This window comes from Haliotis asinina, chromosome 2 (genome assembly GCF_037392515.1).
Source record: "Haliotis asinina isolate JCU_RB_2024 chromosome 2, JCU_Hal_asi_v2, whole genome shotgun sequence".
NCBI lineage: Eukaryota > Metazoa > Mollusca > Gastropoda > Lepetellida > Haliotidae > Haliotis > Haliotis asinina.
Genome location: NC_090281.1, coordinates 74,188,437 through 74,211,662, shown reverse-complemented (window position 1 = coordinate 74,211,662; position 23,226 = coordinate 74,188,437). Strand labels below are relative to the sequence as shown.

The 23,226-nt window shown below is 39.1% G+C and overlaps 1 protein-coding gene across 1 annotated transcript; it reads left to right on the top strand.

The window, feature by feature from the left end:
- Positions 1 to 2,774: 2,774 nt before the first annotated feature.
- LOC137274296 (CD109 antigen-like) lies at positions 2,775 to 21,888 on the top strand. Its single transcript, XM_067807429.1, has 37 exons — positions 2,775 to 2,877; positions 3,288 to 3,363; positions 3,998 to 4,191; positions 4,739 to 4,764; positions 5,337 to 5,496; positions 5,687 to 5,757; positions 5,935 to 6,063; positions 6,348 to 6,387; positions 6,615 to 6,699; positions 6,923 to 7,034; positions 7,754 to 7,978; positions 8,406 to 8,639; positions 8,941 to 9,039; positions 9,220 to 9,282; positions 9,691 to 9,882; positions 10,482 to 10,631; positions 11,424 to 11,507; positions 12,561 to 12,636; positions 13,305 to 13,590; positions 14,461 to 14,578; positions 14,809 to 14,922; positions 15,590 to 15,694; positions 15,865 to 15,993; positions 16,636 to 16,774; positions 17,080 to 17,256; positions 17,508 to 17,589; positions 17,701 to 17,857; positions 18,305 to 18,379; positions 18,479 to 18,656; positions 18,877 to 19,082; positions 19,245 to 19,394; positions 19,535 to 19,597; positions 19,928 to 20,037; positions 20,397 to 20,544; positions 21,065 to 21,167; positions 21,376 to 21,467; positions 21,733 to 21,888. The coding sequence occupies exons 2-37, from the start codon at positions 3,314 to 3,316 to the stop codon at positions 21,739 to 21,741; spliced, it is 4,431 nt and encodes a 1,476-aa protein (XP_067663530.1). The 5' UTR covers positions 2,775 to 2,877; positions 3,288 to 3,313; the 3' UTR covers positions 21,742 to 21,888.
- Positions 21,889 to 23,226: the final 1,338 nt, after the last annotated feature.

The following is a 23,226-nucleotide window of genomic DNA, read 5'->3' as shown; positions in this document are numbered from 1 at the left end:
AGCAGTGGTATAAGGAAAACAATGTCATGTTTCATGTGTCATGTTAAAGTAATTCTGCATTCAACTTATCCTGACCAGGTGAATTATTGCTTTTCATTAAAATGATAGCCTTTTCAATTTCATATATTAAGTTGTTTAAAATCAGCTTAGAAACATAATCGTTTTCTTCACTTTGAACATAGATACCGTTTTCTGATCCTGATGTAGCATGCGTTCTCTCGTTCTGTCAGTTGTGTGGACCTCCTTTGCACGTCCTGAACCCTGTACTGGACCGAAGCTCTATCAAGCTCCTTAGCCAAACAGTATAGACCTCTCTTACCCTGTGGACACCAAAGGAATAGACATATTTGCATTGGTTGGATATGGAGGTTAAGGTGTATACCTCACTGTAAGTCTACCACCTCACTCACAATGACCACTGGAAAATGTACTCTTGTTGACGAACATGTTTCCAAAACACTTGCGCTTTCTGAAAACTACCTCGTTATCATATGGATGAATAAACTTGAAAATCACAGGTCTTTGATCACTCGACAAGGATGATCGACTACCCATCCAATGTGCTCTTAATATGTCTCTATCATGAAAAATAAAGCCACAGTAAGATGGTCAAGTACATTTTTTACTCACGTCCGGTATACTGGAAACGAAAAGCTGTCACGTTTATTATGGTGTTTTTGTCTATCTAATTTTATGGTAAGCTATGGAACAGCATTTTCCAACACATCAATCTTATCGATATTTTTATGCCTTGATTTCCCCCTCGATGTCTTACAACTATATCCAAACTTCGGCACGTTATTCTCCTCAATATCTCGCTTGCCTTACATTCCATATGTGCAGTTCTGCCCTTCTTTGTTTCACTGAACCGTAGAGGTTTGATATGTCAGAGCTTACTTGTTCCCAGTTGCTACTCATCTTCTTAATTTTCCTGTTAACTCACCCCTGGAAAAACCCTTTAACTTCCACGTGAACCTCCTTTAATACAAACAACAATCAAAGGGTTTCCCACCCAAGGTAGCGCAAGATAAACCAAGAGCACTGACCCATACCTGTCGGCCATTGCGTTTCACCATCCTTGGGTGCCCCAAATGACCGATGCATGTCCTTCAAAGGTCAAACGTGATCCCCATAGACTTGAGATTCAATCAGGGATAGGGCGGTGGTATTGGTTAAAATAAATCGTTCACGTGTCATGCCGAAGACCAGGGTTGGATTTGCCACACGATTACAGTTTGTTAAGCTCATTTTGGTGTACTCCACGGTGATATTGTGAACCTCACTCAATCACTCACTGAGATTCAATAGATCAATTGAAATCTTTGTTTTTGTTGACTTTTTGACTCACTGTTTGAACGTGACCATAAACCGTCACGCATGCAAACTTTCAAGCCAATCCGTCGAACTATCTTCCATTGGAGGAAAGTTTTAATCCAGGACCTCTCTCAGCACCGTCTATTTTATTTACTTGTTTTTTTAAACTCTGCACTCAGCAGTATTTCAGCTATATGGTGTCGACCTGTACACAGTCGAACCTGAACCAGACAGTCCAGTGATCAACGGCATCAGCATCGATCTACGTAACTGGGATATGATGAGGAGTGTCCACCACACCCAGCGCTGACTATCAGCGAATCTTACTCATCGCCTTTAAACGACCTTGAACTCTTGTCAGTTTGAATCGTATAATTTTAAAAGTTTGGTGCACTGTTATCCCCAGAAACTGTGCGCTAGGAGGATGAGTGATGTCTCTAAAAGGTGTGAATTAGAACGAATACAAAGCTATTTTGCCTGTGTTGCACAAAGCTCTCACAATCTTCCACACACAAGCGTAAAATCGTTGGGTTATGGAAAAAAACAATTGACAAAAATAAAAAGGTTTTGTTTATTTAGGTAGATTGAGTCTGCAATATAACAAATGTTACAGAATGTCTGCCATGATTTCAGTAAGGATATACAACTCGGTTTGCTTTTGGTATTTACAATGGATATCAAATATGCATGTATATGAAAATGGGTGAATGGGAGGGATTAATAGCGCTACGAAAGAATGCTGCTACCAGACAAGGGATTTTGCTATCTATTTTTAATCTAGGTAGCAAATACTTGCTGCTTGCTAAAAACGTTAATTTCGGACACTGTAATAGCTAAGAATTTGCAAAAGTAGATACCTATCAGTGAATGAGTAGTTTATGATCACGTCGGCAGTATTTTAGCCATGGCATTTAACTAGATGGCATTACAAGAAGTGGCAAAATTTAAAATAAAGTTTTAAACTAGTTTTTGAACATCACAATATGTCACTATTTGACAGTAATACATGGGATCAGGAGCATTTTCGTTGCCTCAGCTGTTTGCACAACAGGATGCTGCTAAGGCACAACGTGGTCATCACCTTACTTCTAATATATCTTGAAACTTAACGAACAAAACATTAACTCACGCCTCTGTGTCCAACCTGGCCATGTCCAGTTTATCTAGGACGAGGTCACATCATCTGGAATCTTATCACCGCCTCATAGATAAAAAAAACCCTCTAAAAAAGGGCTGCAATGTACTTTTATCCCTCGCCCCCATATGATATGGAACGAGAGAGGACAACACGTGGTAGAAACGTTCAAAATTATCGTCAAACTTCATTACCAGTAGGCGTTGTTTTTTGTCTTCAACGCCTCGGCGTGAGAGTGTCCGTCTGGAATCGTAGGCTGTGCAGTACTGAGGGCGGACAGATAAGATAGGAGGTGTTCTATATAAGCCAAGCACCAATACTGGACGCCAGTTCCAAGCACAGGGTCGAGCCAGGTGCGACAACGAATAGATAACGGCCGAGACAAGCAGAGAACACAGGACCAAGTCCTTAAACAGCAGACGGAGAGAGTACGTTGCGAGTCATTGAAATTATTAATAAGAGACACATTATTAATAAGAAATTATTAATAAGAGTTAAAAGCACATTGGTAAAAGGATTTACCTTATTTTTATTCCACGTGATCTGAATTTAGATTATGCTAATTACAAGCAAAAGCTTTAGAACCACTAGAACTGCTTAAAATGTCAGGTGTATTTTTTCTTCAATCTGGATACGCCTATAGTTATTTTGCAACTTTATGTCAGTTTTTTTTAATATGTTGAGTCCATTTTTAATTGTTAATTTAGGAGCTTAAAATGTATGAAATAACTTTGTTTTTAGTTTTGCATGTTTATCTTTGTCTAATCACTTGTTTTGACTTGTTTCTGTCAAACTACGATACTGTGTTGTGAGTTTAAACGTTGCTCAATCTTTATAGAGGCGACCACTACCTGGAACTCAACCATGTGGAAACTACTGCTACTGACACTAATAAGCGTTGTAAACGCTAAAAAGTAAGTATTTAACACTAAATATGTATGGATACTGACTTCTAGTCATGGCAGGTTTGAGAAAACGTCTTCTTTTGTGTAGCTTAGATCACAAATCGGGAATGTATTTCGGAAAATCGAAACTGGCAGATTTGATGTCTTGTATCATAACATAATACATAAGATTCATATCCGATTCGTAAACACCAAAGCCGTGTAGTGTCATTCTCAACGTTTATAAGTTATAGTTATATAGTATTAGGGGTGCCATGTATTAAATATCTTCCGACGTGATCATGATTGCTGGGATATTGCTGAAAGCGGCGTAAAACCATACTCACTCAGTTATATAGCTAGTGTCCAAAAGGCACAAAGCAGAAGTAGAAATTATGCAACAAGAAATTATGTACCGTCTAGGTAATATTTCTTATGCATTGTAGAAAAGATTTATTATAATAACCTACGGTAACCTCCGACCACCTACGGACAGAAGTGTCACAGTTAATCAAACAGATTATCACAACAAATCTATTTGGGGGTTAATTCCACATTGATTATTATGTCAACTCATGACAACAACTGTTTTAAAATTGTTATAAGTTTTGTATGTAAAGAATCGGAACAAGTTTAGTTACTTTATAATCAATCTCTTTTACAGCTCCTTTCTGATCCTTGCCCCGAAGACCATCAGCCCCTCGACAACCCTTCGTCTTGGGGTCAACTCCCTGAATGCCACTCAGGACCTCACTGTAACAGCACGTGTACAGACACAAGAGTGGAGCAACTACCCATACTACCACTATGAACAAATCTACGTCGACCACGCTAACGCATCGGACAGTATCATGGCAGGTAGGACATGGCAAATGTTGCATGAGAGTGACAGACGGATTTAATATGAAACCGAACTAGCATTAGTTCTGTAAACTTGTGGTATGTCATGAAACCAGTTTAAACTATTAAACCTGGTTTGTGTCGGGTGATTGTAACACAAATGTAATCAACTCGTTCGTACAGTTTAGTTTCTAGATCAAGCAAAATGCTCTGTTAAATGTGGATTTAAAAAAACCCCAAAAACCAACATTTGTTTTAATTTAGTTGATACTTTGAAACAGACCCGTGAAGGTCCGGGGTAGAATAGGCCTTCAGCAACCCATGCTTGCCATAAAAGGCGACTATGCTTGTCGTAAGAGGCGACTAACGGGATCGGGTGGTCAGGCTCGCTGACTTGGTTGACACACGTCATCGGTTCCCAATTGCGCAGATCGATGCTCATGTTGTTGACCAGCGGATTGTCTGGTCCAAACTCGATTATTTACAGACCGAGTGCAATAACTAAACTCACTCAAGGACTCACTTTGAAATAAGTCTCATTGTCTTTACAATTTGTATTTTTTAGGAGACGCTGGAGTTGTGGAAATGAAGGTAAATTGTCATTGTCATTGTCATAAAAACCCCTTTCCATAAGCACAAGGGGACGGTTAGATATATTTCTGGTTAAAGTCTTCGATCGTCACTCCTAAGGCCTTGCCTGGTTCGATTCCCCACAGGGTACAATGTATGAAGCCAATTCTTGTAGGAACGTTGCTAAAAACGGCTTAAAATCCAACTCACCATAAGCAGAAGCAGTTATTACTGGAAGGAAGTAGTGAAAATTGCATGACTTTGCTTGTGTTATGGAATAATCATTTTCCGGGCTAAACATTCCTACCGAAATATGCCCACTTTGGGGGAACACCTGGTGTAATGAATATTTGGTAGCGATTAACAATCGTTGATCACTGATCTATTTTAAATACAATGTAAAATACCTACCCACCCCAAAAAGGCTTACAGTTGTCCGATAATATCAGGAAGGCATGTTTTATGTACTTCAGTCCAGCCGACAATCCACAAACAAGCACACTTTCCATTGTTTCAAATATAATACATCTTCCACCAACAATGCAATTAAACACGATGTGTTCATATACCAGTGTAATGTGTGTATCTTACAGATCCCGCAGCACCTGAAGAATGACAACTACATCCTAAAGGTCCAGGTAGAGACTAGCTCTGGAGAGGAACACGTCAAAATGTACAACCTGCAGTACTACAGCAAGTACCTGTCGACATTTATCCAGACAGACAAGGCCATGTACAAGCCCGGATCTCTGGGTGAGTGGAATATATACCATGCGCAATTATATCTCCAAGTTTAAAAAAATGTCGCTTTAATATTTTCTCCAATTTCGCCAATCATCAGTTGAGTACTCGAGAAGCCTGTTGCAACACTCTACCGGAAAGGAATCAGCGAGGTACCATCACTGATACATGCCATTGCATGCATGTACTTCTTATGTTGCAGTCAACTTCCGTGCGTTCGCCGTGTACTCTGATCTTCTTACCTATACCGGAAACATGACGATCGAGATGTTTGTAAGTATGTTTTACCATGCCTCAAGCACACACATATATTTGATTTATTTTCGTTATCATATTATGTGAATCTACCCACCTTCTAAACAGAAAGCAACCCTGAACCCTGAAATGTATTGATGCTTGTATAAGGATGAAGTTTCTTGTCTACATACACGCGTGTATACCGTATTACAGGACCCAAGCAATAACAAGCTGATGCTGATAAAAGATGTTAATGACCCGACTGGCATCGTCTCTCGGTCCTTCAAACTCAGCGCCATGCCCATCCTCGGACATTGGAAGATCAGAGTGTCCATTCAAGATGTGAGGATGATACCAAACGTTGCTGTTCCCGAGTGAAATGTGACCATTGGTTCTTAAGCCTACCAATCCCTCGATGAAATTACTTTTATCGTTGTTATTTTGTGCATAAATTAAAATAGCATGTAATTGCAGTGACAATAGAACACCGATCATTCATTACACGTCAACGTCAGAGAATAACTAGTGGTGGTATTATTTGATTAGATCACTGACAATGTATATATTTTATCGCAGCTAACCATGTCACTAAAGAACAGTGTTACAAACGTAATATACTTTCACAGGGACCAACAGAGGAAAAAACGTTTGAGGTGTCAAACTACAGTAAGTATACCCCATATTGTAAAATTTTACATTGGAATGAAATATATACAGAAATAGATATTATTATTGTGTACATTTGAATTTATTTTGCTCTTTGAGAAACAAAATACTTAAAAACTTGTTCTTAGAAGGTGTAAATTGTTTCTACATCTCTGACTTTATGGAAATGAATTTGTGGTATCGGTAAGTACACTTGGTAAATATCCCCACTTTATTTTTTTATTCAGAACTGCCACGCTTTGAGGTAACAGTCGATGTTCCAAGTTTTGCTCTAGTAACAGATCGAGATATCAAGGGCAAAGTTAGTGCAAAGTGAGTCGTAAAGTGTTCATATGCAATTTTAAAATTGATTTTGGTTCATAAATGATATAAATCTCGGAGACCAGATTCCGTTTGTCTAAATACATCATCAGACAAAATAATTCATTATTTTTCAAAAACTGTTTTGTTCAAAAACTATGTTCGATATTGTTTGTGAATAGCTGTACTTAGCGTCCATTTGAGAAAGTAAAGTGAAGTCATTTGTTCTGTGAAGGTATACATACGGCGAGGGAGTGAAAGGTGTTGCAGAAATTCATGCTAAGATTGTTGGATCTTATTCTGGATCTTGCTCTTCTGAGCAACCATCTATCCTCATGTCAATCCCAGTAAGTACATATTTAAGGTTCTACAACTACATCTCATACACTGTGTACAGTGTATGTATATGTCTTTAATAGACACTTATATATCGTTTATATAACATTTCAATACACTGTTTTCCTAAGGAAAAATCTCTTTGGATACAATATTTTTTCAAGTGTCTTAAAATATTTACTCAATAACACTTATGTCTGAAAGGAAAAAAACTCACAAGTATCTGTATAGGTATTTTGACCGTATTGTGAGATTGAAATACACTGTTTTCCTAAGGAAAAATCTCTTTGGATACAATATTTTTTCAAGTGTCTTAAAATATTTGCTCACTACACTTATGTCTGATCCAACCAAACGATATTATGTTGCTGTGAATATTAAATTACATGCCCGATACTATATGATTCCTTTCGGACAATTATCAAACGTAATGCATAATTTCACAAGGGTGTTCATAGAAGAGATTCTGGATTAGTACAGACGAAACCCAAAGTTTCCTTTTAACACTCGCCAAAAGTAGGAATGTGGAATCAGATCACGTGAAGCATCCGATTGCATGATTGATTCACCTTCCTCGAAAAATACCAATTCATGATTTGTTTGATCCACTATATTTACCGAACAAAGCTTGAATATCTACTAACTGCTGCGGTAACTATACATGTCTTTATTTGAGATGGAATAGCCGAAACATTTCCAAATTATAGCTCGGGTATATTTTTTTTAACAGCTTGATGGAGAAAGTAAGTTCACAGTCCCAATGGTGGAGGTTCAGCACCTCAGCTCCTACCTCAATGGTAAACAACTGGAGATCCAGGCTTTTGTGACGGAAACTCTAACAGGCAAGAAACTAAACGGCTCGTCCGTCACCACCTTCTACACCAATGCCATCAAAATGACGTACCTCGACTACAGTCCTCGTGATTTCAAGCCTGGCCTTATCTACAGTGGCACGGTAAGAACAGCGTGTGACATCCGTATAAACAGAATATTTACTTTGGTTAATGAACTTCCGTTAGAGCACATCTTGTAGCCAGTGTGCTTAACTTTGATATATTTGGATGTGTGACGGATTAGCATCTTTGTTCTCATCAAGTGATGTGTTTCTGCTTCCAATGACACCGGAAAAACTTTGGATTTTGCTTTGACAGTACAAGACAAATGTTACTGATAACAACGTCTTTATTTGCTTCTCATAACGTTTTTGAAGTTCTTGACCCTTCTTCAATGAAGTTTCTTAATGCCTTTGGAGAATGGCTTTTGACAGTTACTGAATTTTCAGGTATACATTTTCACTGTTTTGAAAAAAATAACATTTACTTACACGAATGGGACTGCCAAACAAACGTTATGCCAATTTATCATTTTTTAATACATTTAAGATGAAAATCGCCCTGCAAGACGATTTGCCCCTGCCTACACCCAGGAAGAATGTGACTATCTACCCATGTGTGACGTACCGCATCAAAGTCCCGAACCAGGAGAAGTATCACAGCTGCGATTCCAACTTCCAAGGGACTTATGGTATTACCGAACAGACATTCCCAGTTCCCGCTGATGGTCTTGTGGACGTCAAACTTATGATACCAGAAGACGCTGTCTCAGTTACAATCACGGTAAGCAATGTTGGTGATAATTTGAGGATGTGATATGAGATTGTCAATGACGTTTTGTTTCAACAACATATGTGATGGTTTATTGATAACCTTGGGTGCAACCATCAGTTGATCTCGGATTTTCTTTTGAGAATTGATGTTTTCAGCGACATCAACCAAATGAAATATTTTTAAAATACATACTACCATCCCAAATATTTTTCTACAAAAAAGATCCAAAAATGTGTTAGGTTTCACACATAATTACAAGAGTAAAACATTTTTGGTTGCGATGGTTATTGTTTCTCTATTTGTTTTAAAGGCCTTCTACGGTGAAACATCGATTTCATGGACGATAAAGAAAGCCTACTCCCCATCTGATTCCTTCCTCCAGCTCTACATCCACGACACCAATGTCACGGTAAATCATATTATTTTTCAGTTTGTGATTATCAGGGTATTATTAATGTAACCTACTTCCATGTAAATAAGCCTGCATGGACCATTGTATTAGTCTCAATTTATAATCTTCCATGAGTTATGATAAGTTATACTGTTTGTAATTCCGATCTAGATTCCTTTGTCCCTGTTGTATTTGCAGGCCGGTGAAGATGTCAATATTTTTGTAAATTCCACCCGGCCACTCGACACAGTCTGGTACGAGGTAAGTAGGTCCCAAGTATATTCTGTCTCCAATGTCCAGTTTAAGAATGAGGTAAACTGATTTTTAACGCCAGCCATGAAATGTAATGTCCTTAATATTGTTTTCATTATTGACATCATATGGTATAGCCCATTTGGAGCGAAAACGTGCTGATGAATTTTATTTAAAGTAAATAAAGTAAATTGAATAAAGTGAAATTAAGACAAAGTCTAACTCTTAAAAATGATTGAACTATAACATTAATTTGTATTCTCATATTGTCATCCACTTCTACCCCAAAAAGACAAACAAAAATAAACAAATACAAACTTAAGTACAAAAACAAACCAAAACAATCAAGCATTCTTGATTAGCTGACAGTATTTATGAGACATCATCTTATAAATATGTTCAATCTGCGTTGCACAGGTCATCTCTCGTGGGTCGTTTGTTACTGCCGGACATCTCGATGCTGGAATGAAGAGGAGCCTGAATCTAACACTTCCAATCACTCCCAAGATGGCACCTCATGCTCGCGTCCTTGTTTACTCCATCCTTGATGATGGCGAGGTCATCGCAGACAGCACAAACTTTGAAGTGAAAGGCCTTTTTACCAACAAAGTAAGGGCTACAACAGAACACTGATTACAGTTGTCATACATAAACCTATAGCAAACATAGCTGCAACGGCGATTTTTCGCTGACTCATTTGCATATTTCCAAACAGAGAGACTGATAGTCTGCAATTTCGAGCTCGGGTAAGGTATTTTTAATCGTCACCTTAGTCTTGTTTTCTGAGAAATATGTAGGAAAATGCGATTTTCTAAATCTCAGATGGAAACATCAGGTCATTTACCCTACCACTCGAACGACGTGACGATGGTATGTCTGTAGGGGCATGAATCATGTAAGCTTGTCATTTGCGACAATGCGTAAAATCGACTCCACATCGATAACGGCTTCTCCACAATCAATGACAAGTACGAGAGAATTGGTATATGTGGAATGTTAATTGGAATGTTATTTGTGTGGTGTGCAGGACACACATAAAATACACTACTATGAAAGGCGAACATATCAGTATTTGTTGACGCGTAGAAGTTGGTACTGAATAATGCGCACAAAGGAAATATATCAAGGAATATTGTTATATTCCGTTTCTGACATGAATAATCTTTTGTGCCATGACATACATATCACCAATTTCATTGTACTTTCAGGTGGCACTTGAGTTCAGCACGAATGAATCTCAGCCGCATGACGATATTAACGTCCAGGTTTCAGCTGACCCACAATCATTGGTCAACTTACTGGTTGTAGACCAATCGGTGACTCTTATGGCCAGCGGAAATGACATCACGAGTGATATGGTTTGTATACCAGAATATATCACAGTTATCACAAAGCAAACTCAACCGAATGTTCATGTAAAGGTTACATCCAAGAATTCACAGTAATAATTTCATTATTGAATCGTTGCAATTGACGATCTTATCAGTGGAAATGACAGAGATATGATTTGCACAAGAGTACTGCCACTTTCACAATTATACTACCCATTAAAAGTTTAGATTTGTTTACAATATGGTATCCAAATACATCTGGTTATATCGATGATGAATATCTCCACTGAGATGGGGAAACCAGTTGCAAGTCTTATGCAGATGAACTGCACGATGATCGTGCATCAAATTGTTGAAAATCATGTGTCAGTATCGTGCATGTGAACAACCGCGTTTTGGTGTAAAGTTTCGTTGAGAATTCGCCAAATTTCATCATTTACTGCACTCATGAAATAATCCTTTTAACTTCACGAATTTCTTCAGCAGCACATCAGTTCATGTGTAAACAATACCTTTAAACAGTATGAAATATTTTGCCACGTTTAATTTAGAACAGGCGCCTGAAGTGAGTGACTATAATTACACTACACTGGTGAGTCTAAACTTTTGATGGGTAGTAAATCAGAAAACAAACTTGCCATGGTTTCATGTACATGTAACCCCGGGTGAAATGGTTTGTACAAGAGAAATCCTGCTTTCATAACAGTCACAGAGCAAACCTACCATCGTGCCATGTACATTTCACATCTAAGGAAGATTTCATCACTGAATTGCTGTCATTCACGATGTTATGAAATACTTGTGTGTCTGTCATAAAAGGTGGAAACTGAACTGAAGTACTATGACAACCGCGGAAATAGCAACAGCTATGAAGGGGAGACAGACGCCAGCCAGGTGTTCCGGGTATGTTTTACGTTGCTCCTCAGTGAGTGTCTGCACACACATAACGTGTACTGTAGAAATGTTCCGGGTAGGTTTTACCTTGCTCCTCAGTTAGTGTCTGCACACACATAACGTGCACTGTAGAAATGTTCCGGGTAGGTTTTACGTTGCACCTCAGTTAGTGTCTGCACACACATAACTGTACTGTAGAAATGTTCCGGTGGGTTTACGTTGCTCCACAGTTAGTGTCTGCACACACATTACGTGTAATGTAGTGATCAGTCTGTGGCCTGATAGTTGAAATCATCGGCAGGGGTACCATGCAGGTAGCAGAAGCGTCCATGGTCCCTAGCGTGGTCTGGCCTAGCCTTAGTTCCTGGCGATCTTATGCCCACTTTTAGATCGTTTTGGACATATACATGTGATTATCTACAGTCCATTTGGCTCAAATGCAGACCGATGAAATGTAACTAATAAAACATGAAATATTCAATAAAACACTAAACGGACTATAGTTACGATGATCATGAAGATCATCCCAGTGTTGACAGGTTTTAGTTTGAGATGCATTGTTTGAAATCACATAACACGATCAAGTTGCAATATAACTGAAATCCTCAAACTCACTCATTCACTTTTCTAAAGAAGGTATGTGTTGGAGTTAGTGAGTTTAGTTTGAAGCTGCACTCAACAATATTCCCGCTATGTGGCGGCTGTCTGTAACTAGTCGAGTCTGTACAAGACAATTCAGTGATCAACAGCATGAGCATCTATCTACGCAATTAAAATACGATGACATGTACCAACCAATTCAGCGATCCAGACCACCCAATCCTGCTAGTTGCCTCTTATGACAAGCATAGGTTATTGAAGATCAGGTCTAATCCGAATATTCACGGGTTGCTGGAAAGAAGTTTGAAGAAGTTATACTCTTCACTGATACTGATGCTAAATGAATGCACACACTGACATATTTCTAATGGATTTTTTAAAGAGCAAGATGAAATGAAAGATGCTATAACAACATAACTAGAAACTGAAAATGCAATGTATTCATATTCTCCATGGTTACAGGATGCCAATGTTGAAATCTACACCGATGCCACCGTCCCCTACAATCCCAATGGCATTGATTACGGCCATGGATCTGGTATGGCAAATACCAAAGCAAAGCAAACAAAACGAAGAAACAACAAACAAAGACAACACAAAGTAAAACACAAACATACACCTAAGCAAACAAACAAACATAAACAGCAACAAAAATAAACAGAAACAAAAACGAAAAAAACCCCACAAACACCAAAGAAAAAAAGAAGAGAAAAACCAAAAACCAAAAATACCAGTACCGGTGTAGTTGAAGAATATTACACTCACATTCACATTACCGGAAGACAAATAACAGAAAGGTGTACCAGTTTTAAACAAATTGAATTTTCGAGTTACCAAACAATGTCTGTACTCCTGTTATACTAAGATACTATCCTATCTACTAGGATATCATCAATTCATTTACAAACATCAGTTTTCTGTGTACCTGATGATGATTTTGCAAGCTGTGGAATATACTGATTAACAAACCATTTCTCTTCCAACAATCATTCTTCAGTTCTCATCAATTAGAGTGTACTGCGATCTTATTATTTTAAATGAAAACCAATGAATGTCAGGCTAATTTACAAATTTCATAGCGGTCGTAATTTTAAATCTTATTTTCTTGTACGTTACGTTCAGTTCCTCACATGGATATAATGCCAAAGCTTTTTTCTGTGATTTTGCTAAAAGTTTCGTAAAACCCACTCACTTTTTTCTGTTCAGTGTCCACTCCTGGCTACCATTATGCATCGTTTGGACCTATTGGCTACACACCGATGCCAGGGGCCACACCCTATATGGGTCCGACTCCGTACCCGATAGGCTACACGGCCATGCCAATGGCAACAATGCCGCCTATGATGCCGACAGCTGTTCCCGCTATGCATATGCCCAACGTCGCCCAAAAGCCATCCAGTGGTGGCACCAGCTCTCATCAGCCACTGAAGGAGGTGGGAAGAGTGAGGAACTACTTCCCCGAAACATGGCTTTGGACCAACACAACCATTGGGTGAGATATGTTTTGTAAATCTGGACATCTTGTTCTGTACACGGACACGCTACATATGTACAAAGCACCTGTGAAAAGCAAAATATATAGTGGAAGGTACCATTATATCATTTGAGCATACCTTGAAGATCCGGGTTAGAACTTGTCTTCACCATCCCATGCTTGTTGCAAGAGGCGACCAACGGGATTGGGTGGTCAGATTCGCTGACCTGGTTGATGTATGACATCGTATCCCACACGATGCTCAGAAGACCCTCAGCGCTAAATCTAATGTAAGAGTCGATATTGAGGTATGGGATTGCGATCACTTTAGCGTTGTTATGTATAAGGGCACCTTGGCCAATACTCATTGTGTAAATTATTGCATTGTCTAGTCCAGACTCGGTTACATACAGTCATGATTATAATCGTCTTATAGCTGATTAGGTAGTAAAAACCATCAATGTATGTATAAATGTCAATTCATTATAGAATGCACCTTTGATTGCACTGAATTGATATGATATGAGCATGGAAGTCAGGTCAACAGTTTCATTAATATAATAAATATAAGGTAAACAGTTATGAACTGTAAGGGGCCGCTACTTTTACTTTATAATCGTAGTTCTCATCGACTAAAAAACTTCGTTCCTGTCATCCAACAGTTCGTGTTCGTTATAGTGAGCATGGTTTTACGCCACTTTTAGCAATACTTCAGTAATATCGCGACGAGGGACACCAGAAATAGGCTTCACAAACTGTAATCAACCAGGGTCTATAGCGAATGCTGTAACGAATGGGCTATTCCACTGCCGCGTGTTGGTCATAAACGCGGTTCAGACTGATGCTTAAGAATGCGTTCCTCATTATTATTGTATATCTTACCCTCAGTTCCAATGGCATTGTAAACATATCTGCCACTGTTCCTGACACCATAACGTCATGGTTGGCTACAGCCTTCGCAGTTAACCCTGTGTCCGGGCTCGGAGTAACAGAATCTGCATCCAAGGTACATACTGCAAAACGTAAAAGAAATACCTTGCACTTCCTTTGTTTCAATAACATTTCAATAATTTGCGCATATGATTACAAGAAAACCTATTTTATTCCCTACGCCAACATTGTATTTTCATTGTTACATTTTGAGACAATTCTGACTAATGAGATGCGTTATGTTCACCGAAAGGTAAGGCAATCTGTACTTGAAGTAGTACCTTATATTTACATGTGTTCTTTCAGATGAAGGTTTTCCGTCCATTTTTTGTGAGCGTTGATGTCCCAATGTCCGTCATCCGTGGTGAGCAAGTTGTGGTTCAGGCCAGCGTCTTCAACTATCTGCAGAGTGATCTCGATGTAAGTCCTATAATTGATAATGAAGCTACAGGAACCTGAATTCTAAGGGACCGTCCATACTTTATGGCTTGGAAGGTGGGATTGGGGGGTGGGTGTTGGGTCATGATTATTTTGATGGACAGGCAAGTACAATATAAATGGCCGCCCCAAACATTTATGTACAAAGTAAGCGTTTCCTTTGGAAATCTTTGACAGACCATTCTCTTTCGTATCTCTAAAAATGTGCAATATTGCTCTAAATGAAGGAAAACGAACTGAATGTTGAAGCCATAACCATTTTCATACAATGTTGTAGCCACGCTGGTAACTCAGCTGACGGAAGTGTGGTGTTTGTCAATGATTGTGCGATGTTAGATGTCAGTGCAGTTTTAACTGGATGATGCATACTGAGCAGCAAAAGAAACGCAACTGTCTTTTGTCAAGCTTTTAAATATGAGACATAAACATGGACGATTACTTTTATGAGATTTTATTTTCTCCAAACTTTCGTTTCCTCTGTTAGGCAGCATACGGTCCTATTCTTTGAACTGTACGCTTTTCAAATTGCGGTAGACTGAATGAACTCACTTTACAATGTCAGCGAGCTGGTTATATATTTTGATAGTTCTGGTCCCTGTTTTCCCTAACTCTACTGTAAGAAACCCTGTACCTGAATTATTCCCGCCAGGTAATGGTGACAATGAAGAAGTCCAGTGAGTATGACAACATCCAGTATGATCCCTCCACTGCAAGTCTCAAGGCATTCTCTGCAGATCAAGTTAAGACAGTTCGCGTGAGTAGATTCTTACATTGCTACTTTCTTATTTCACTGTATGAAATATCTCTACAATTCTCAGCAAAAATGGTTACCATAATTATGGAATTTAATCGGTCCATTTGTCCACCGAGTAATTGTATTGCTGGATGGTTCTGCTGCATCTGTAAGAGTATGACGTCCTTCAGGTGGCCTCTGGTGATGCAATGACTGTGGACTTTCCCATCGTCCCGACCACCCTGGGACAACTTGACATCCAGATCTCTGCCCGCTCCACTGCTGCTGCTGATGCTGTTAAGAGGAAGATCACAGTGGAGGTGCGTGCCATGTGCAACGGACGACCATTTGATGTTATCAGCAAATTCTCTTGTTCTTCCTTATCGTCTCTTTTGATCTACTCGTGAAGATCCGTGTTAGAATTAATCTTCGGTAACCCCTGCATGTCATAAGGGACGACTAACATGGTCTGGTGGTTAGGCTCGTTCTCTTGGTTTGTACATGTTATTGTATCTCATTTGCATGGATTGATAGTCATGATGTTGATCACTGGGGTATCTGGTCCAGAATCGATTATTTACAAACACCGCCATGTAGCTAGAATATCGCTAAGTGCGGTGTAAAACTTAACCCATTCACTCTTCCCTGCAGTCGTTATTGTATCTGTGTTGTCATTGTTATGGCAACAAGCAGGTATGTTTCATGCTACAGTCATTATTGATAAAATGTATCATGTTGGTGACCGACCAGCGGTGAATGGTTGTTTGAACAACGGTCCGCACCATTACGGGAGAATAGAATCGATAAAACCACTAATCTTGACAATGGTGGCTCTTAGGATGGTTACTGGGAATCTTCCTCAGGACCCTAATGGAGTCGATGATCCAAATCATTAACTCCAATTATTAGACCACATTAACAAATACTCAAATCCACTATTTTCTTACTCTATTCCCATTCAGCCGGAAGGTATCCGAAAGGAGACCAACTTCCCTGTTACCATCGATCTCCTGTCAGGCAACACCTACAACAAAACTCTGTCCATCCCCTTGCCAAACTACATCGTAAAAGATTCACAGAAAGCAAGAGTCAGGGCTTTTGGTAAGATGAAGAAGAAGGGTGTTTCTCTCACGTACTGACTATAATCATTTTCGTGATTTGTATGAAACGGAGTGAATTTTATTTTATTTTGTTTTAAAGGTTTGAACTAATGGAGCAGTGCTAAATACTGACGTTTATCGTTTATTCGGCTCAAACGTGAATTTCGAAACTTCGTAACAGCAAGTGCAAAGTTCTATGCCAAGACATTCCCACATCCTGGATAACATGAATTGTCCCATATCGCTCACAAGTAATGCAAATCTTATTTATCACTGCATGCTATCAGTGTGTACTGTATATTAAAGGCGACGTGGTGAGCCCCAGCCTCGATGGCCTGGACAGCCTTCTGAAGATGCCCACTGGTTGTGGAGAACAGAACATGATGGGACTAGCTCCTGATGTCTACATCTCCAACTACCTTGTCAGTGCCAAGAAATTTGACGGGAAAGTTGAACAGAAGGTCATTCCATTCATGGAGGAAGGTAATTATCATGTTACCTTATGTTTGTTTAAGCCATTGCAAACATGCTGAAAACGTTTATGACCTGAAATAGTGGAAAATAATAACTGGGGAAACTTGGAGATAATATGACGGAATGTAAATCAAAGGCATTCAACGCCATCGTTCAAATTATAGACAAAACCTTGGGGCATCCATATTAAGTTTGAAATAATGTGAATGTCTTAAAGATAACGTGTTATAAAAGTTTGAATAATCGTTAATTTTGCTCAGGTTTCCAGCGTGAGTTGAGCTACCAACACAATGATGGCTCCTACTCCATCTGGGGAAAGAGCGACTACTACGGAAGCACCTGGTGGGTACAACTTTAAGGAATTTAATTCAAAGTTTGGTTTTGAAAGGACATGCAGTTTACAGAATCTGAAATAAATGACGGTTGACTGAACATTGTGTTCATTTCTTTCAGGCTGACAGCCTTTGTTGTGAAAACTTTCATCCAAGCTCGTCAGTATGTCTACATTGATGACCAAATCATTGCCCGTGCTGCCAACTGGCTTATGGGCAGGCAAAACACCAATGGTGACTTCTATGAGAACGGTTATGTGCACAGCTCTAGCCTACAGGTGAGTTTGCAAATTTGGTTACATATAAAACGGCCATAGTTCTTGCGACTGAATAACCCTTGGCTCTTTTAGGACACACGTAAAATATTAATGTGGGATTGTTGTTTATTTATACACATGTCAAAAGTCTTCATCGACATTTCTCATTACTCATTACTAACAATGTATTCGAAAGTACATTTGTCTACATCCCCTTCACCTTTTTCCAGACGTCAACGAAAATGATTGCACCGTCAGATCGGAGCTTAGCATTCTTTACACAATTCATACCAATAGTCCTTTCTTCAACAAAGGCTAATGTAACGACTAAATTGCTTACGTTCTTTGAAAATATGATTACTTACTTACTTTCAGGCTTCTGTAAGGGCAGTAAGCTGTTGATTCTGTTGAACACATTTAAAGCGTTAACGTTGATTTAAGCCGATGATCATAACGTCTCTGTTCTAGGGGGGATCTGGACATGGATACGCCCTGACAGCATTTGTTCTGGACGCTCTGCTTGAAGTCAGAGGACTGGAAGGGGTAAGTTTCAGTTTTTACTTTTCATGTTCTAACCGTCTGTTGTTCCTTTGTGGACACATTTAGACTATTATTAATTTGTCACGTGTGCATCGTTTGCAGGTGAATGCTTACAACTTGAACGACACTTTGCTCCGGGCCAGTGCCTTCCTTGAGTTCAACATTATACGGTTTGATGATGCCTACACTATCGCAATCGCTACACATGCCCTAACCAAAGCAGGTAGCATCTTTGCTGAAGATGCCTTCAAGAAACTTGAACATGTTTCGAAAACCAAAGGTAATAGGTCAAAGTAGTAACAGCATCATATCATATATTTCAAACTGTTTTTAAAAAGGCTCAGAAATATACATATATGTACAGTCTGGTAAACCGCTTTATCCCCATATATTCTCCCAGGTAATTCACAAAAGACCAATCTTATTAAGTGGCCTATCATAAACACCAAAAGCGTAAATAACGAATTCACTGATAATGATAACTTTGTATCCCTCATAAGACGACATGATGTTCTGGGAGAAATACACCTACACCAGATCCAGCTACTGGAGACCGTATCACCAATACGCTGACGCCATCGACATTGAGACCACAGGCTACGCTCTGAAGACATATGCTCTCAGGAAGGACTTTGTCAAAGGCCTGTCTATCATGAAATGGCTCATTTCCACCAGGAATCCCAATGGTGGCTTCGTTTCTACCCAGGTATAGCAAACATTATTTCATAAATAGGAGAAACGAAAAGAATATGGCAAATGACCTACTATAGTATGTTATGTAAACACAGCATGAAATGACACACTGTCGGAATAGCGTTTCTTTCTGGGACTAATTCACAAAATAATGATTTGTCCATATCATTTCCAGGATACCGTTGTTGCCCTCGACGCCCTTGCTGCATTTGCCGCCGTCATCAACTCAGATTCTTTCAAAATCAGTGCAGATGTCAGTTCTGGGAAATTCAGCAAACATTTTGAAATCAATGCCAAGAACGCCCTTGACCTTCAAGCTACTGATGTAAGTTATGACGGTATTCAACGCCAATATCATGCGGCATACTGTAACGTCACAATCATGGTAACAGTGTACCGTGACTGAGAAATGGTTTGAAAGTGTTAAATTCTGTGATAATGTACAAAGCTATCTTTCTCTTTTAGGCTAGTGAATTCACTGGTTCTTTCAACGTCAATGCCCAAGGTCACGGAGTCGGATACCTAGAGGTTCGTAACCTTGGATAATACTGTTCTATACCATTTAATTGTGTCTTACAAGATAGGCTTAACGTTTGAAGCCTTAGTCAACACAGGTATCCGGTCTGCCTATGATGAGCCCAATAACTCACCTGATTAGCGTCCAAAGAAGCTTGAACCAGATCGGAGCAGCCCAATCCTTGGTTTTTAATGCATTTCTGGCTTCATTTTTCTCTTAATACTCATCTAAAAATCTCATAGATACGTTTAATTATTAGTTTAAGTTACAGTTGCTTCGCACAAAGTTTTAAATATTGTAAACGTGTTTGAAATCCTGACGGGATATCTCATATTTCACAGATTGCATCTTTCTTCAACGTTGAGAAACCAGTGGAGGAGCAATACTTTGATATCAGTCAGGACATTGAGATCGAGACACTGAACATGTACACTCTCAGGACCTGTGTCAGGTTCGGACGTTTTGCGAAACCTTTTAATTGAGGGTTGGTCTCGGTGATGCAGGGCCACACCCGTAATGTAAGAGTGATTCTTATCAGTAATAACAATTAGTTTGTTGAGTCTATGCCTGTTGGTCTATCTCTGCAAACTGCATCAGTACTGCCTCAAAAGGACTCTCTCCTTTCAGCCACTGAGTTACCAAGGCAAAGTCTAGCAGGTTGATATTGTTGCTTCTATCTGTATACATATCTTTAGATTATAGCTTTCAGTTCATTCGACAAATGTACAGTTATTTTTACACGAAAAGCATGAATTTTAAACACCTTCTTTCGACACTAATTACCTATTGGTGGTGTTCTTTATTCTACAGTTACACTAAATCAAGAACTAACAACATGGCCGTAGTCGAGATTACTATCCCGTCAGGCTTTGAACCGGACATGGAGTCATTGAATGATATCCGCAACTTACAGCGATCTGAATTGCTGGGCAAGAACTTTGTCTTCTACTTCAGCCATGTGAGTAACCATATTTTAACATATAACATGCAAAAGCGTCACGATATGGCTGAAATATTGCCGAGGTGACGATAAATTTTATCTCGGTCACTCACTCACTATACAATGCAGTAGTCTTCGCATATTTATAATTTGGTTTCATATGAATAATGTTATACTCAATGTTCATTTTACACATGTAGTCATGTTCAACAAAGTGTTCAATGTCTAAGTTTGTAACTTTCAACTAATAGACTGTTTTAGGGGCATTTTATGGATGATCTAATTTTATGGATGATCAACTTCTTTATTTTTACAATGCTTGAAAACGGTATAAGAATCCATACCGAAACGTCGCCATTGTGAAAATAAAGAAGTTGATCTACCATAAAATTTGTTCCTTCACCCTTTTCAACTAACCGATTATTAAATGATTCTTACAATCAAAGTTTCTTCGAATCAAATAAATTGACTTCGATGTATTGACAAGTAAGATCTATTTGGAAAAGCGGTATTTCAAGAATTATGTATTCATTAACAGCTCGACAGCAGCGAAACTTGCATCAGATTCACCGGCAGAAGGAATGGTCTGGTTGCTAAGCTACAGGCGTCTCCCATCCATGTCTTTGACTACTATGAGCCAAGTATGTTAAACCTATTTCAGCTTCTGATTCTAATCTTTGGTGGATAAGGCCAATGAGTATGGCTTCTCGTCGTATTTACTACTTTTCCTAACATCCTACCTTTACAAGCTTGATTATTAAATGTATAGTATGTGTAATATTTAATATTTACATGTCCGTAAAAGTGTATGGATGGTGTTAATGATGTCGATGGTACTCTCTCCTGCAGCACACCAGGCTGTGGCGTTCTACAAGCCCCAGACGCTACATGACGCCACTGTTTGCGACATTTGTGCCAACTGCTGCCAGAAGATAGTCCAGGTATGTAACTCATAGTGATATGTTCTCTGGCAGAAATTTAACGTTTTACAATTTGAGAGTTAAGATTAAAATATGAAAAAACCCCACGAAACAGATATTTCTGGCCCAGTTAATTGACAGATTGCCCAGTATTTAATTGTTTAGAGGTCAGTGTGATCTATCAGTTTACATTTTAATTGCGCTGTGGTTATGAAGATAACTATCCACGACAATGATTAACAATACACAAATCTTTAAATCTTTCTAATATTTTTTTGTCTTTCAGTCACACTAAACAAAATCACAGCAGCAGTCTGACTGACAAGGTATGCCGGAAAAGCCTATACTCTGTACAGTTATGTTATGTACCCAAAACAATCGATTAAACTGTCAACTGGTGATTAAGAACATTTTGTTGTTTAACAACCAAGACTGCCAATCTTAGAGCATGTTGTAAAGACTTCGTTAAAGTGTTGTAGAATCATTTTTCTTACTGGGAGGCACAATTAATGGTAGTATTATTGTCATTTTAATTTGTGGCTGAATAGCTGAAGGGGTGGTGTAAATCCAGCTAGGGTCCATGTAGGTAGCAAGCATGGACTCTAGTATAGTAAGCTACCTTCAGTTGTTGGCGATCCGTGGCCTGTTTTTATATTAAGTATTAGTTTTAACTGTGCATGCTGGTTTTAATTCTAACTGTGATAGTCTAGTTGTTTTACGAACTTGACAACTGCTTTTATAATATGCATGCATTTTTAATCAACGTCACATGTGTTCTTCCGATATGGCGGAAACAGTACTCACTCACCCACTGTACTATTCATCCCAGTGCAAAGCTTCATCTGGGACCATGTGAACTCAGGAAACCTTTCACAGCTGTCTTACAATTCATGTGGAGTTGGACACGTCAATCAGAGTCCGCTGTGCGCACATTGTAAAAGACATATCGCTGACAATTACATGAAGTGATCAATGCAAATCTATGATGACACCAGGAATGGTGTTCGAGAAAAGGGTGAGCATGTCATGCCCCTAGAACCGGGCTTTCACAGTCACACAACCCCCTTCCACCCATGTTGATACTTCGTCTAATTAACCATAGCAATGGGGCAGCGTTTCTCTTTTGAGTCTCGCGAAGTTAAACTGGACAGGGCATATGCTTAAATATATTTATTTTGATCTTGTACACTGGTCTAGCAAATTGCATCAAGGTGACCCCAAGTCAATATCCGTGCATGTTCTATCCAATCTGGGCACTTTTCAAAACTGATATTTACCACTTGACACTGTAGATAATCTACGACATACCATGAAACTGCTGTAATGAGCACATGCAGCGTGTGACGCGAAACGTGTACCTGCAATGTGAGAAATATGCATTGTTCCTAGACTTCATACAAAGTATGCAACACCAAGCATGATGACAATAGCAGAGTGAAGTAGTCAGTAGAGTGACATGATATCTAATTTATAGACACAGCTTACTCATGTTAAACACTGTCTAGTCTCTGCAAGTTTGATTTGAGTGTCACTTTACACCATGTCAGTGCAAGCACAGTCTTTAAAATGACAGATCTGATGCACTCTCAGCAAATGATTATACATGAGATGCGTGTTATACCATATACTTCCCTCCGGTATTAAGCAGATCCCATAACTTGTACTATGGCACCTGCTACAGTGAGTGAGTTTAGTTTACACCGCACTCACCAATATTCCAGCTATATGGCGACGATATGTATGTAATTGAGTCTGTATCAGACAATCAAGTGATCAACAA